The 15,975-nt window shown below is 52.8% G+C and overlaps 1 protein-coding gene across 1 annotated transcript in view; it reads right to left on the bottom strand.

Moving 5' to 3' along the window:
- Nucleotides 1-7,704: 7,704 nt before the first annotated feature.
- Nucleotides 7,705-15,975, bottom strand: part of GLI2 (GLI family zinc finger 2) — a 260,695-nt gene continuing 252,424 nt past the window's right edge. Inside the window, exons 12-14 of the mRNA XM_033231787.1 lie at nt 15,407-15,679; nt 13,576-13,912; nt 7,705-11,976 (exon numbers count right to left, since the gene is read on the bottom strand). Of these exons, the coding sequence (XP_033087678.1) occupies nt 9,512-11,976; nt 13,576-13,912; nt 15,407-15,679 (3,075 nt within the window). The 3' untranslated portion in view covers nt 7,705-9,511. The remainder of the gene's footprint in view (nt 11,977-13,575; nt 13,913-15,406; nt 15,680-15,975) is intronic.

Raw genomic sequence — 15,975 nt, 5'->3', positions numbered from 1 at the left:
GTCTGATACTGGAACTCGAAGCCCACAGACAGATGGTCAGAAAGGGAAGATACCTGTAGACTGGGGGAGCAAGGACAAGCTGGAGCCCACAAGGACAGATTGAGAGCTGTCAGTGCTTGTTGCTTCTGGCCTTGGTGGTATGAATGTCTTTCTGAAGCCAGGGCCCCCACCGTGGCACTAAACATACACACCTGGCCTGGAGGTGGGGCAGCTGAAGGAGGAGCCGGGGTGGAGGCCCAGATGGCTTCCCCACAAAGATGGGCAGAGCCCGCAGGTAATTGACTACACAAATGGGCTGTGAAATGCCTGCTGCATCCCTCTGCCCCCACCCCCCAAGTCTCCCACAAGAATCTCTCTTGTAACCCAACCTAACAGAAATACCCAGGAGCAGAAATTCTGAGAAGCATGGTTCAGCCCAGCCAAGTTGACATGTTGCAAAGTTACTGGGCCTCAGAAATACCTTCAGACTAATTTTTAGGAATGAAGTTACTGATGAGATGAGTTCTTGCAATGGTGGGACTGAGGGTAATCTTTTCCAGGAGTATTTCTGTTCCAAATCTATTAGCCAAAGGAGTATTTCTGTGATGATGATGTCTCTTGGCACAGGAAAGAAGGGAAGCTTGTTGAATACCCACTAAGGCTGAGGAATATTACATATTTGGTCTCATTTCACCCTTGAAAGGGTTTTGGGGATGGGCAATTTATCAAACCTATCTCACAGATGAGCACAGTGGGGTTCAAGGCCCCTTGTCACTTCCCGTAGCCCATGCCTGGAGCTTTGTAAGGAAGTGAAGATTCATCTTCCCAGTGTAGGGAAGAGTTGCTGCCATGCAGATGCCTGGTGGCTGGATCTAATTGTGCTTAAATTCGTATTGTCCTCATGGCTATTGATGGTGAGCAGCCTTTCCTGTGCTCATGTGCCTCCGTATATCCTCTTCATGAAGTATCTGTTCACATCTTTTGCCCATTTTTAAGCTGGTTTATTTGTGTTCTTACTGTTGATTGTGAGAGTTCTTTATATAGTCTGGATACAAGTCCTTCACTGGATATGTGATGAAACATTTTCTCCCAGGCTGTAGCTTGTGTTTTCATTCTCTTGTCTCATTCAGAGAGCATTTTTAAATGTTATGAAGTCCAATTTCCCAAATTTTTCTTTTATGGATCATGTTTTTTGGTGTTATGTATAAGAACTTTTTGTCTAACCTCAGGGCATAAAGATTTTTTCTGCTATGGTTGCTTCTAAAAAATGTTATAGTTTTATATTTTATATTAGCTGTATGGTTTATTTTGGGGCAATTTTTGTGAGGTATGAGGTTTAGGTCAAGGTTCATTTTTTTTCTGCCTATGCCTATGGATATCCAGTTGTTTCAACATCATATGTTTTAAAGGCTATCCTTTTCCTATTGAATTGCCTTGGCACCTTTGTTCAAAATCCATTGTCATATTTTTGTGGGTCTATTTATGGATTCTCTATTCCAGGGATTGGCAAATGTTTTCTGGGAAGAGTAAAATAGTAAATGTTTTAAACTTTGTGGGCCATATGATCTCTGCTTCACATGCTTTTATTATTTTAAAAAAACCCTTTAAAAATGTAAAAACCATTCTTAACTCATTGGTCATACAAAAAGAGACCATGGCCAGTGTGTATTCCTATGCCACTGTGAAGAGATACCCTAGACTGGGTAATTTATATAGGAAAGAGGTCTAATTGACACACAGTTCTGCATGGCTGGGGATGCCTCAGGAAACTTACACTCATGGTAGAAGGGGAAGCAGGCACTTCCTTCTTCACAAGGTGGCAGGAGAGAGAAGTGCCGAGCAAAGGGGGAAAAGTCCCTTACAAAACCATCAGATCTTGTGAGAACTCACTCACTATCATGGGAACAGCATGGGGATAACCATTCCTATGATTCAATTACCATAAAATGTTTTGGTTTTATATTTTATATTAGCTCTATGGGAACCACTGGGTCCCTACCACAACACATGGGGATTATGGGAACTGCAGTTCAAGATGAGATTTGGTAGGGGACACAGCCAAACCGTATCAGCCAGATTTTGCCTTTGGGCTACAGTGCATGACCCTGCTCTGCTCTGTACCATTGAGCTGCATCTTCCCATCATCAATACCACCCTGTCTTGATGATGACAGCTTTATAGTACATCTTAAAATCAGGTTGTGTGAGTGCTTTATTGTGTCTTTTAATTGAGGCTTTTAGGCCGTTTTCATCTTATGTAATTATTGATATGTTTGGATTTAGGTCAACCATTTCATTCTTTGTTTTCTCTGTTGCTTCTTTTTGTTGTTATTATTCCTGTTACCCTTTTTTGCCCTCTTTTGGGTTATTTGAACATGTTTTTAGTATCCCATTTCAATGTCTCTATTGTGGTTTTGCCTACATCCTTTTGTATAGTTTGTTTGGTCTTTTTCTGATTGCACTAGGGATTAGAATATATGTAACTTTGCACATGAATACTGCAGATGAATACTTTCCCACTTCAAGTGGAATGTAGTTCTAGAACCCCATACAGGTCTTTAACCCTCTCCACTTATGTAATACTTGTCTTTATGACACCTACATGCATGGAAAACTCCATCAAACAATGTTGTACTTTTTTCCTCTTAACTGTTGAACATATTTTAAAGACCCCAAGAGGTAGGAGTAGTCTACTGTATTCATGCAAACACTTACCACTTCTGCTGCTCTTCCTCCAGTCCTGATGCTCCACGTTTCCTTCTGGGATCACTTCCCTCTGCCTTTTAGGGCAGGTCTATGGGCAATGAACCCTCATAGTTTTCCTTTATCAGAGAATGTCCCTTTATCTCACAGTGTCTATTTTACCAAGGATATTTTCATGAATAATAAGTTCTGGGTTGACAGTTCTTTTCTTTCAACACTTTAAAAATATTTCACTTACTCGTGGCTTTCATGGTTTCTGATGAGAAATCTCCAGTTCCCTCAGATGAACTCCTATTAATCTTTCAAAACCTAAATCAGATCCTTTTTCTTTTTTTAACTTTTATTTTAAGTTCAAGGGTACAAGTGCAGGTTTGTTATATAGGTAAACTTGTGTCATGGGGGATTGTTGTACAGATTATTTAATCACCCAATTAAGCCTAGTACTCTTCAGTTATTTTTCCTGATCCTCTCCCTCCTCCCAACCAGATACTTTTTCTTATTCAAATCATTCTGATCTTTCATCCCTTCCCTGTTAGTTGATCACTCCCTCCTATGAGAAAGAGAGAGAGAGAAATAAGAACAACAACAAGAAGAGAATAGGAAGAAGCAGAAGAAGGAGAAGGAGGAGGAGAAGGAGAAGAAGGAGGAGGGGAAGGAGGAGGAGGGGAAGGAGAAGGAGGAGGAGAAGGAGAAGAAGGAGGAGGGGAAGGAGGAGGAGGGGAAGGAGAAGGAGGATAAGAGGAAGGCGAGGAAGAGGACAAAAAAGAAGAAAGAAGAAGGAGAAGGAGAAGGAAGAAGATAGAAGAAAGAAGAAGAAAAAAGAATCCCTCCACTGTTATCCTTTTCTGGGTATATTTATTTTTTATTTGATAGAACTGGGGTCTTACGCTGCTGCCCAGGCTGGAGGACAGTGGTCCAATCACTGCAGCTGTGAACTCCTGGGCTCAAGCAATCCTTCCGCCTCAGCCTCCCCAGTAGCTGGGACTACAGGCACATACCACTACACCTGGCTAACTTCTTCCAGGTTTAGAACCATCTAAAATACAGACTCAGCAGACAGATGGAGGTTGCAATGTTGGTCTTACTGTTATAAAAGCTGGATTGAGGATGTGGTAGGTTGGATTTTGTTTGTTTGTTTGTTTTGAGACAGGGTCTCACCCTGTTGCCCAGGTTAGAGTGCAGTTGTGCCATCACAACTCACTGTAGCCTCCACCTCCTTGGGCTCAGGTGATGCTCCTACCTCAGCCTCCTGAGTAGCTGGGACTGCAGGTGCATGCTACCATGCCCAGCTGTTTTCTTTTTGGAAAGACAGGGTTTCACCATTTTGCCCAGGCTGGTCTTGAACTCTTGAGCTCAAGCAATCCTTTGGCCTCCCAAAGTGCTGGGATTACAGGCCTGGGCCACTATGCCTGGTCTGGATTGTTGCTCAGATACCTGTCCCCCCTCATTGTATAGAAGTGAGCTTCTTAGCTCCACCGACCTGGGACTTAGCCATATGCCTTGCTTCCTGTTCCTAGCCTAGGCCCAAAGAGGCCTCCTGTGTTATCTCTTGCCTGTTTGTCCTCCTGCTGTCACTGATAGATGTCTGAGCAATCCTCTGGTCGTGGGGGAGGAGTGGCACAGCAGCACAACTGAACTGCTCCAGCAAGCCCAACCTTGCTAAGTCCACCTCAGCTGACTCCCAGACTTAGGAACTAAACAGATGCCTCCTGTTGTAAGCATTTTTTTATTTTGTTTTGTTTTTGAAGTCTTGCTTTGTCGCCCAGGCTGCAGTGCACTGGCACGCTCTCGGCTCACTGCATCCTTCAACCCCTGAGTTCAAGCGATTCTTCCGCCTCAGCCTCCTGAGTACCTGGGACTACGGCGCATGCCACCACGCCCAGCTAATTTTTGTATTTTCAGTAAAGACGGGGTTTCACCATACGGGCCAGGCTGCTCTCGAACTCCTTACCTTCTGATTCGCCTGCCTCAGCCTCCCAAAGTGCTGGGATTACAGACATGAACCACTGACATGAATGCATCTGGCCTGTAAGCATTTTTATTAGACAGCACTGGACTGCAGTGAACTTATTCTGAAATTGGTACCTAGAATCGGAGGCTGCTGCTCCTAAAATATGTAGCAGAGGTTTGGAACTGGGCAGTGAGGAAATACAGAGGCGGTTGGGAAAAATGGCAAGAAAAATGACGACCTGTTATGTGGTGGAGAAACATCTGGTAAAATTATTGCCTATGATACTTTGGGAGGGAGAAAATGTACCTATGAGTTAGTGGAGTTGGGCAGGATGGTTTCCAGGCAGAATACTGTAAACATGGGCTTCTTTGAGCTGCAAATGATAAGGTTCTACAAGTAAAAGACGAGTTCAGAAAGGAACTGGCCAGTGTACAAGCAGAATTTAGAAAACAAAATCACTTCCCATCTCCAGGCTCTCCAGCCAATAAAAGGTCCTCAAATTAACATTAGTTTGGCGCATAATAATTGTAGCATAAAAGTAATTATTTTTGCACCAACCTAATACCTGGCCTAGGAGGCAAAGACCAGATCTGGGGCTATGTTGGTGAAGCAGGTCTCAGGTGTGAGATGACATCAGGGATGTGCCCTTAATGGTAATGCCCTTTGTCATCAGGTCCTTGCAAGGAATAAGGTGGCACCAAGCATATCCTTTCAACAACAACAGGGTATCTACAGACTATCAGGGTGTGGCCCACAACAGCCTGACATGGGGGTACACGTTGTCAAATGTAGAGAGGCATATTGCTAAAGGAATTTGGGTGTGGCTTCTGACACACACAGTGGGCTGGAGTCAAATACATAGAAAACTCTTGAGATGCCTGAGAGATCGCCCTGGGCAAAGGCATCGCCCAGGACTCAAAGAAAACGGAGACGGTTTGAACCTAAAGAACCTTCGGTTCCCAACTTCCTACAGGCAGGAAGAAGCTGCAAGTTACTCCACTACCAAAGGGACTATTTTCCAACATCCTCATCAGAAGTTGAAATGATGATGGAAAAGGAAGAAGGCCCCAGCGGGGGAAGGTAGAACTGTGGATCACGATGGCCTGGGAGCCACTCAGGGAGCATCCCACCCACAGAGCAGGGGCGTTGCAGCATTCGTCCAGCAGGATTTCAGATGCCTGAACCAGGGACTGCTGTGTGCCTCAATCTCTCTTTCTAGATGGGAGTGGTCATTAGTGTTATTCTAGCCCTGGTCCACCACTGTATGTTGGGTGTATGTGCAGGATGTGAGGGGTAGAAAACTTGTCTTTTTAGCTGGTAAGACGAACCACACCCAGACATAGACCACAAGATCCTGGGCTTTAAGCCTGAAGTCTAAGTCTGACCGGAGAGTTTTTTTTTTCCTGGGAGTGTTGATTGGGTATTTTCTGCATGTGGAACATGAATAACTGTCTCTAGGAAGGCAGGCTGTGGTAGACTGGATTACTGTTGGGAAATATTTGCTCTCTTCCGCTCACTTCCACAGAAGGACCCTTCCCCACTGCACAGGTGATGGCTCTGGCCACGTGACTTGCTTTGGGGACCTACGGCTGCTGGCTTGCCCTCCTGTGCTTCTGTCATTGCTAGTGTCTTGGTCCTGGGAGGAAGATGGAAGTCACATTGGGCAAAGCCAAGCCACCTAGACTAGCTGACCCCAGCTGAGTCACAGATGGAGACAGCCCAGCCAAGCCCAGCCCGGGGCAGCCAACCTTCAGACCTTCGGGTTCATGAGCTAACTACATGCTTATTGTTATACGGTGCTGAGGTTTCACGGACGTTGTTACACAGCGCGACTGTGGACATCGTTACCTGACCCAGAGGAGACGGCTCATCTGAATGGCCACAGTGGGCTCTTAACACTGTGGCTCATCCAACCTCAGGAGGCACTGAACAACATGAGGCCTCACCCTCACCACAAAGTAGGGCAGAGCTGCTTCCAGAGGCTTAACAAGTGGTGAAGCAGAGAAAGTGTGAGCCCCGAAAGTGGGCTTTGGAAAGAAGAGGAGGGAAGGGCAGAGCTGTGCACGCTCTCTTCCTCCCTGGGAGCTCGCTGAGCGACACTGCTCCTTGGGGAGGAGAGGGGCCTTTCCACTAGGAAGTGTTGGCCAGAGAAGTGGCGGCTCCCTGATGCGCAGTGGAGGCTGTGGGATGCTTGTGGAAAGGAAACCTGCTCAATCCTGTTCTCCTTGGGGGTTTCCTGCAAGCGTCTGACCACAAAACCCTTCCCCAGTCCATGTGTCTCGTGCCTTCCAGGCAAAGATGACATCCCATGTGGCTTTGGTGTCCACACTGCCCAACCTGCGTGCTCAGGCTTCTCTCCTGGAGAGGATAGGATAAAGGGGTCTGGGCTGGGCATTCCTTAGAAGGTGCCCTCTTACCCCTCTAATTCAGTCCTGGGGCTCTGCTCCCTGCTCCCTGTCTCTGGTCCTACCCCCAGATGGGGCCTCATGACTCATTCAAGGGCTCCCTGAGGTTTACTGCAGGGGCCACCAGCTGACTGGCCTGCCCGCTGGACCCAGGCTCTCCCTGTCCACCTGCTGGGCAGCCCCCTAGAGCTCAGAGCCCCTGCTCATGGTTGCTCCCCATGGGCCCCTTTGCCAAGGCCAACTGATGGGCATCCTGGAGGTGCCACCTGCCTGCCCCGACTCATTCTACCTGCACCAGAGCCTTGGGGGTTTGCCCATCTCACCCCACCCCACCCTGATGAAATGTGCTCCATCCGAGTGCCCACCAAAGGGAGGGTTCTGACCCCAGGAGTGTTTGGGTCTATACCCTGGTCTGCAATGCATACAGATGTTCAGAGCAGCTCACCAGGGGAGCAGTCAGATATTCACTGTGAAATGTCAAACCCTGCCCAGTCCCAAGGAGACAGCAAACAAACAGCCAGTAAATGCCTCAGCATTAAACATTTCTTGGCAAAGGTGGGATAATCAATTTTGACACTGTTAAGAAAAAATACAGCCTAATTTCTGCACCAAATTTACTGCCCAGGTTCTCATTAACTACCGTCAAGGGAAAAGCAGACAAGATAAATTATGAAAAAATTACTTTTTTAATGTACAAAAAGACTTATTTACAAGTTGAACATGTCATCTCAATTCATAGCATGTAGAAAAAGCTAAAAATGTTTTGGAGATATAAATTTGGCTGGACGACTCACCTGCAGTATATTCAGGGATGTCTTCTGTACAGAATAGATACAGGTTGGGACTGGCAAGGGAAATCCTGTCTCAGAAAGGTAATGACCACCACCGCAGAGCCACAGACCCTTAGCAAGGTTCCCTGGCTTTCATTTGCACTTGGCCTTGTCTCCGGACAGAGTTTGATGTGCTGGGACGCAGGGGGCCCAGATAATGATGTTGGCCTTGTCCTCAAACTGTCCTAAGAGGTTCCTCATTGAGGCCACGGTCACAGTCAGAGTCACACTCTGAGTGGTGCTGTTTGGCAAGGTTGCCACATATTCCCCATGAAAAGGTTTGGGGTATGTGTGTGTGTGTGTGTGTGTGTGTGTGTGTGTGCGTGTGGTGGGGAAGATGCACCAATTCGCCCTACAGTGTGTTCAGGAATGATGTCTCCTGAAGCCATTTCCAGGTGGGTCTTGGTCACACTGAACAGGAAAATTCAATGACGCTCCCTCAGAGTCCTGAGGATCAACCCCTTCCCCTTTCTACCCCCAATCACACTACCACACATGTCATCATTCTCTGCCCAGTGACGCGGTGGGCAGAAGGAAGGGAATCCGGAGGATACCAGGCATGCACACTGTGGCTTGGCGGAGAACACTGGGCTGCTGGTGAGTGCTGGGGGAGCCTGCGTTGCCGTCAGGCCCTGGAGTTTTTCGTGGTAAAGTGGGTGGACACTGCATTGGAGAAACAGGACTGGGTAAACATGCAACTTCCTCTTCCTACTGGGAGATCCCCAGGGTGGCCTGAGGCTGGGTCCCCGGTGCACCCTCACTTCTCGAGGCCTCAGTCTATCCCTAACCCACAGCGGCTCCAGCAGCCCCGAGGTATTTAGAAACAAGTCTTCTTTTCAGGAAGGGCAGCATTCTACCTGCAAACACTGTAAACACGGTCTGAAGAGGCCAGGGCAGCTTCTGGGCTTGTCCCGAGGAGTACATTTTTTTTCTTTCCTTTTTCTGGTGATACTTACATACTTTATTCATTCATATACACTTGGATGCTTTATTCATTCACATACACCTGGATGGGCTGCCAGTCCCAGACTCGGCTTTATGGGGTAGAAGAGCCAGCTCTACCAAACCTGGAATCAGAATGTGCTTCTGAATCATCCAGGTACAATCTGTGTTTTTCTTCTATGACAAGGGACGTTAGAGACCCCAAGAGTTAGGATCATAGAGGAATTCAGGTGGATCAGGAATTTCTTTTCCTTCCAAGTAGCAGAAGCAGCAGCTCATCTTTCCGGAGCAGAGTACCCAGGATGGCGTTCGGATTCAAACCCAAATGCTCCCTACCGTCTTTCTGCATATCCTTGGAAAGGCTTTGGCCAAAGTAATCCCTCGTTAGCCGAATGTCAGCCCTGAAGAAGCCAGAACAGACTGGTCCTGTAAGCACCAAAGGCTGGAAAGCACTGTGTGAAGGAGTTTTGCATTCCTTCCTGTCCTATGGAGACTTTTCATTGTTCTGAGGAATAATCCAAAAGACCAGAGAGGATGCCTATAAACCTTCTCTTACAACATCTGTCATCTGAAGCGGCCATTGCGCAACAACCCCTCAAGCCTATTTAACACTTTTTTGGAAAAAGACAAAACAGCTGGAACCCCCAGGCTCTGGGCAGCGATGACCCCTCTGGGTGCACTCAGCGCCAGGCGCTTGGGGCTCTAGGTCATCATGTTCAGGAACTTGCTCTCCTCGGCAAGGCTGGTGAGCATGGAGCTCATGTCTCCAACAGCCATGTTGCTGATGCCTGCAGGGATGGAGGGCAGGGTCAGGGAGTTTCGGGGGGTGGTGAGGCGGGAGGAGTTCTGGGAGAGGCTGTGGAGGAGGCTGGGGCTCAGAGCACCCGAGAACAAACTTGAGTGATCGCCATCATCCATGATGGCATCAAAGTCAATCTGGGGGGCCTCCAGGAGCTGGGAATCTACAGTGCTGGACACCTGGTTGACCCCTGGTGAGGGCAAGGGCTGGGGCTGGATGCTGTCCGGACAGGCCTGTGGCTGTGGTGCCTGGGACCGCATGACCTGGCAGCCCCCGAGGTTCTCCAGGCCTCCATCCTGTTCATACATGTGGATCTGGCCGTAGTAGTAGAGCATGTTGTGGGCCGGGGCCCCACCTGTGTCCTGCAGAGGCAGCTGGGGAGGCATCGACCCCATGGTGCCCATCGCTCCCTTGGGCACTTCTGCTGTCTCCTGACTGGATGGCATGGCAGCCATGGCATGGCCTGTGGCCCTGGCATAGGCCAGCTGCTGTTGCACAGCACGTACCCCACGGTGGCGGCCAGCAGGGCTGGGCTCGAGGGGAGGCCGGGGTTGCACTAGACCAAAGCCTGCTGTAGCCACCCCCATCGGGCCTGGCTGGGGTTCCATGAAGCCAGGCTGGCGGGCAGGCAGAAGGCTGGGGACCTGGTGGTAGCTCTCCTGGCTCATGGGGGCTGCCAGGTGATGGCTCTGCTGTGGGTAGCTGTGGACTGGGTGAGGTGGTGGCACTCCAGCCAGGGCTGAATTGGGGACCCCAAGTTCCCTGTGGCAATTGCCCATCATGGTAGGGTCAGGTGCCACTTCTGTCTGCTGAGGGTGCCCCAGATGCCCTGGCTTGGCTGGCATGTTGCTGCAGGATTGGGGAAACTGGTTGAAGGCCCCACTGACGGTGCTGGGGCTCAGCTGGGGGTGGGCTTGGCCATAGCAGGCATGGGGGCTCATAGTGGTAGTCATGCCAGGACACTGGCTGCCTGCCACTGGCGGTCGCAGCTGCTGCATGTAGTTTACCCTGGGGATGCCCTGGGAGGGGGCTCCGCTGCGGGGCTGAAGGTGTGGCTGTGTGCTGTCCAGACCCCCAGGGCTCGCCTGTAGGCCTTGTGGACTGTAGCCTGAGTACTGGCCAAAGGCAGGCTTCTGCTGCACCACCGCCAGGTTGCCCTGAGGAAACTGTGGAGGCTTCACCTGGCTGGCCAGGGCATCCACGGTGCCGGAGCTCACCTCGTTCCACTGCACAGGCATGTTATTTTTGTTCAGGCTGGAGGGCGCCCCAAAGCCCAACTGGCATTCTCCCAACACAGGGGCGGAGGGGCCCACGTTGGAGTCTGCAGCTACCATCCTGCGCTGGCCGTGCAGCCCCGGGCTGGGCAGTTTGGGGTTGTCAGAGAAGCCAGTGCTTTCCGTGGGATACACCTGTCCGATGCCCTCGTCCAGAGTGCCACTGGCGTGCGCCTTGATGTACTGCACCACGTCGTCGGGCAGCACCAGGTCGTCCTCTGGCAGCCCCAGGTCGGCCTCCGGCCCCGCGCCGTCGGCTCCTGCCGCCACGGCCTCCATCGCCACGTTCTCGCTGATGCTAGGTGGCCGGGGCGAGTAGGCGCCGCGGGCCAGGCCGCCGTCGGTGTTCGGGTGGCTCTGCAGGCGGAGGCCTCGTCTGTCGGCACAGGGCGGCAGTGGGCCGGGGTTCACGTTGTGGGCGCTGTGGAAGCGCTGCACCCGCGGTAGCGCCAGGGCATCAGGCCGCCGCACAGGGTCGCTGGCCCGCCTGGCTCCGCCGCCTGGCGCCTCGTGGGGGAAGGCGGGCGCAGCCCCCAAGTGGCCGTGGCCATAGGTCGGCCCATCGCTGCCACGCCGCGGCACCAGCGGGCGTGGGCAGCCAGCGGGCAGCGTGCGCTCAGGCGCGTCCAGCAGCGCTAGCCTGGTCCGCAGGCTCATGCGCTCCAGGCCTGGTAGCGGGGTGGGCGGGGGGCCACCCGTGGCCGCAGCATACTTGGCCCGCAGGCTGTACTGCTGCGCGGGCGTGAGGTTGAGCAGCCCAGAGCCGCCGCTGCACTGGCTGGCCTCGCTCGAGCGCCGCGACGCGTCCGTGGAGATGGGGTCGTAGGAGTCCGCCGAGCTGGCGTTGTGCGGGCGGCCAGCGCCCAAGGGCGAGGCCTCGCTGGAGCGGCGGCTGGAGAAGTAGGGGGAGATGCCGGAGGAGCGGCGGCTCACGGTGTAGGCGGAGCTGACGGTGCTGGTGGAGCTGTCGCGGCGCTCCTGCAGCTGGCTCAGCATGGTCACCTCGCTCGAGGACAGCTCCGACAGCCGAGGGTTGGGCAGCAGCCCCGCGGGCCCACCGCCCCCACTGCCGCTGAAGTTTTCCAGGATGGAGCCTGCGGGAAAGCAGAGGAGTCAGCACCGGGACAAGGGTGGGTGGCTGTTTGCTTTGACCATGCTCAGTCATCGCACTGGGCCTGGAGCCCGAGAAGAGGGCCTGGAACACAGTACACTCAGGACATGCATGTTTTCTTTCTCTTTTTAGAGACAGGGTTTCCCAGGCTGGCCTTGAACTCCTGGGCTCAAGGGATCCTCCCTCCTCAGACTCTGGAGTAGCTAGGGCACACATGTGCCACCATGCCCAGTGAGCAGATGGTTTTTCAATTAAGAAGGAGAAGGAAAAAGCAATATGTAAACAAATGGTGGCACTTATTCTAAGGGTAGGCAAGGAAGGAGAAGCCAGGAGGCCTAAGTCCCTATCTTAACTTTACCATTATCTGTGTGGCCTTGAATTCTCCTTTCTCTGGCCCTTAGTTTCTCCAGCGGTAGATAAATCTGTCTCTCCCCAGGACTGACTTATGCAGAGGAGGGGATGAGCAGCTCAGGAAGGCCCAGGTTGGTCTCCTGGCACTGTACCCTCACAGTCCGTGGAGGTGTTGCCACCTGGGCTCTCCTGAGATGGAGTTTAAGGAGCAGGCTATTACAGGGAGTGCCCTGAGGTCCATACCCATGGAAGGAAAGACAGGCTGCAAGAGTGGGCAGAGAAGTGAGCCCAGAAGGATCTCACAGGGAGCCCAGGACCTCCAATGGCTCTTCAGTGCCGCCCTGAGTTGGGCACCTCTCTGAGCCTCATCTTGATGGCTGGGCCTGTACACTTCTGTAGGGACCAGTCATTGCATGTGGGCCTGATGGGAAGGGGTGACCTTGGGTGGGGCATCTGTCTGCAACCCAGGAGATCCCTGTAGGGGGCTGAGAGTTCAAGGCCATTTACCAGTAGTCCCCACAAGTTGGGATGACAAATCCTCCCTTCAAGTGAGAGCAGGTGGTACATCAATGTCGACCACAGTGGGCAGCCTGGCACAATCCTAGGACAGAGGCATTACCCAGGACATGCTCGCTAAAGACGCCTTCCATCTCAGAGCCTGGCCAACACCTCTTGAAGCTGAGCACAGTGCCACCTCCTCCATGAAGTCCTCCCGGCTCATCACCAGCTCAATGTGCTTTCTCCTTCCTCTGCACAGCTCTACCTTAAGCTCTGGCTTTGGTGGTACCTGGCTCGTTCTGCAGTAGAGTGTGAATCTGGTGGCACAGCCTTCTAACCATACACTTATTTGGGACTGGAATTAAATGGCTCTCCTGCCTAGTGCCTTTGCTCTGGTGCCCACAGCAAGTGCCCAGTCAGTGAACGAATGACTGGGTGAAGACGATGACGTGCGCACGGTCTGCTTGTTTTGAGGGATTACAGGGACTCAGCATGGTGCAGTTGAAAGAGCATGGACTTTGGAGCCACACAGACCTAGGCTAAATCTCACCCCTGCCATTGATTTGGGTAAGGCATTTCACCTCTCTGAGCCTCAGTTTCCTTTACTGTACTGGGCTGGTAAGATCCTGTAGGCATCCAGTGAGGTAGCACTGGTGCTTGGTGGGTGCCAGCCTAGTTGGTGCTGCCCCAGACTCTCTCTTGCCCCATCTGCAAATCCCGGGCCTTCACTCACCACTTCCCAGGAGGGGAGGCAGCTTGGTGTTCCGTGTGTGTGGAGTCGGCCCGGCCCATGAGCAGGAATCCTTGAGTGACCTGAGCTTCTCCTTCTTGAGCTGCTCGAACCGGTGCATGGTGGTCATGTGTTTGCGCAGCTGGAGGCCACCAGCGGAGGGGGCAGCCAGGGCTGAGGTGTCAGCCCTTGGGGGTGTGTCATCCAGCGCCGTCAGGTCTCCCAGGCTCCCGGGCCCCGTCCCCGGCATCTCCACGCCACTGTCATTGTTGGGGGCACTGCCCAGCGGGGAGGGCTCGCTGCTGCAGGAGGACTGGGCCCCGGGGCTGGACTGACACAGCTGCAGGGATGAGGCAAGAAGGCACAGACTCAGAGGCTCTGCACAGGCACCACACCCTTGCGCACCCTGGGGGCTGGGGGTGAGGAAAGGAAGCTGCCTTGCGGAGGAGCATGTAAAGCATCATGAGTCTGTTTGCTTAAAATGGTCAAATCACTTCTCTTAACCTTGGTTTCCCCAACTACGAGATGGACCTGAACTGATCCCGGTGCAGTTAGTGGATGGATGGACAGCACGCAGCATGCAGAAGGCACCCAGCATGGCACAAAAGAAGGCACTTAAACACTGCCACCAACAGCCATGTACCCTGATGAGGTGAGGAACGAAAGCCTGCTGACTTGGTGGCTTCAACCAGACAGGATGATCTCAAAAGGCCAGGGGCAGGTTGTTGGAAAGGGAAAGGATGACCAGGGAGGGGGACCTGTGGGATGCAGCCCTTGTGCAAAGGACCACCCCAAAGCAGCCTTCCCTCTGGGTTAGGTAGAGGGGGGGCAGGGAGCTCATGGTACATGTACAGTGCAGAATACCACAGAACTTGGATGACATCCACTCGGACGACATCCACAGAACTCGGATCTGGGCCCAGATGAGGCTTGCACCAGATGCACCACCTCTGGGCTCATTGTTAGGCCAAATGGCCCAAATTCAGCTTCCTTGGGAAGCTGCGATCTTCCTTCCCGTGAGGATACATGCTTCATGGGAGCAGGGACCTTCCAGGTGTTGTCCATGGCGCCATCCACATTCTTCTGCTTGGCCCTTAGGACCTTCTGCAGCCTGGACGCATGCCTCCCTGTCACTCTGTCCCTGATACAGCCTGGCACCCCTGCTCCCCACACCTGCCAGCTCCACTCCGGCTGCCAAGGCCAATGGCCCCACCTGCAGTGCCCTGCCGTGTGTGCCTGTCCGGGCCCACCTGCCTGGGCCTAGGAGGCCTGGACTGACAGGTGAGTCTCTGTCAGGCAGCAGCATGGACCGGCTCCCCAGCCACCCTCACTCCCTCATCCCACCCACACACACCCAACTCCTTGGCTCACCTCAGTACCGTCTATCCTTAGGGGAGGTACAGTCGGGAAAAAGAGATGGAGACAAAGAACAGGTGGTTAGAACAAAAGGAGTGGACGCCAGAGGGGTGGGGATGCAGAGACAGGACAGAGGGGTGGGGGTTGGCAGCGGCACTTGGGTGCTGGCTGGAAAGGCAGACATGCAGGGGCCGCCCCCGCCCTGTGCAGGCCCACCGTACGTGGCGGCATCCCTGTCACTGAGGGTGCTGCCACACACCCAGCAGGAGCCTGGTCAGAGCAGAATGGGACCTGGACAAGATAGATTTCACGTGAGGCCCAAGCTGGTGAAGGGCGAAAGCCAAGTTGGAGAGAGGAGGGACATCGCTGTGCCCTTAGAGGGAGGCCTTAGGACAGAGCCCACAACTGTGGTCGGGGTGGCCCTGGGCACGACTATGGAGAGTAGCCTTGCATGGCTGGGCTGCCCAGCTCCGCTTACCCCGGAGCTCTCGGTCTTGATGGCTCTGACGTGCAGGCAGTCCTCCACGGCCTGGCTGGTGCTGCTGGCCTCGGTGCTCTCTGGGCCGCCAGGCTCGGCGCCAGCCTCACTGTCCCCATTCTCTTTAAGCAGCGGTGTGCGGAGGTGCACGTCGTTGCGCTGCTTCTTGGTGACGTGGGCATCTGGGCCGTGGACCGTTTTCACATGCTTCCGGAGAGAGCTGGGGTCTGTGTATCTCTTGGTGCAGCCTGGGATCTTGCAGATGTAGGGTTTCTGGGGAGAGAAGCAGGCCTGTGTCATGGATAGGGGTACAAGGATCAACTCTGAAGGGGCGCTCTCCCTGTTCTCCTGAAGCTACCCACGTCCCTCAGCAGAGCCCAGCTGGCAACGTCAGTAGGTGTTCTCTCGAATTGGCAGCCAGTGCTCTGTGGATGGTGCCATGTAGGAGCCTGGCCTTAGCCTGGCTTGTCTGGCACTTGTTCATGCAGTTAAGCACATGTCCCAGGGGGTTCCTGCCACAAGAAGCTGGGGACACACATGTCTCGTATAATCACAATACTGCCTCTCAG

Source organism: Trachypithecus francoisi, unplaced genomic scaffold (assembly GCF_009764315.1).
Source record: "Trachypithecus francoisi isolate TF-2019V2 unplaced genomic scaffold, Tfra_2.0 Lachesis_group13, whole genome shotgun sequence".
NCBI classification, from domain to species: Eukaryota; Metazoa; Chordata; class Mammalia; order Primates; family Cercopithecidae; genus Trachypithecus; species Trachypithecus francoisi.
This window is presented reverse-complemented; position numbering and strand designations above follow the sequence as displayed.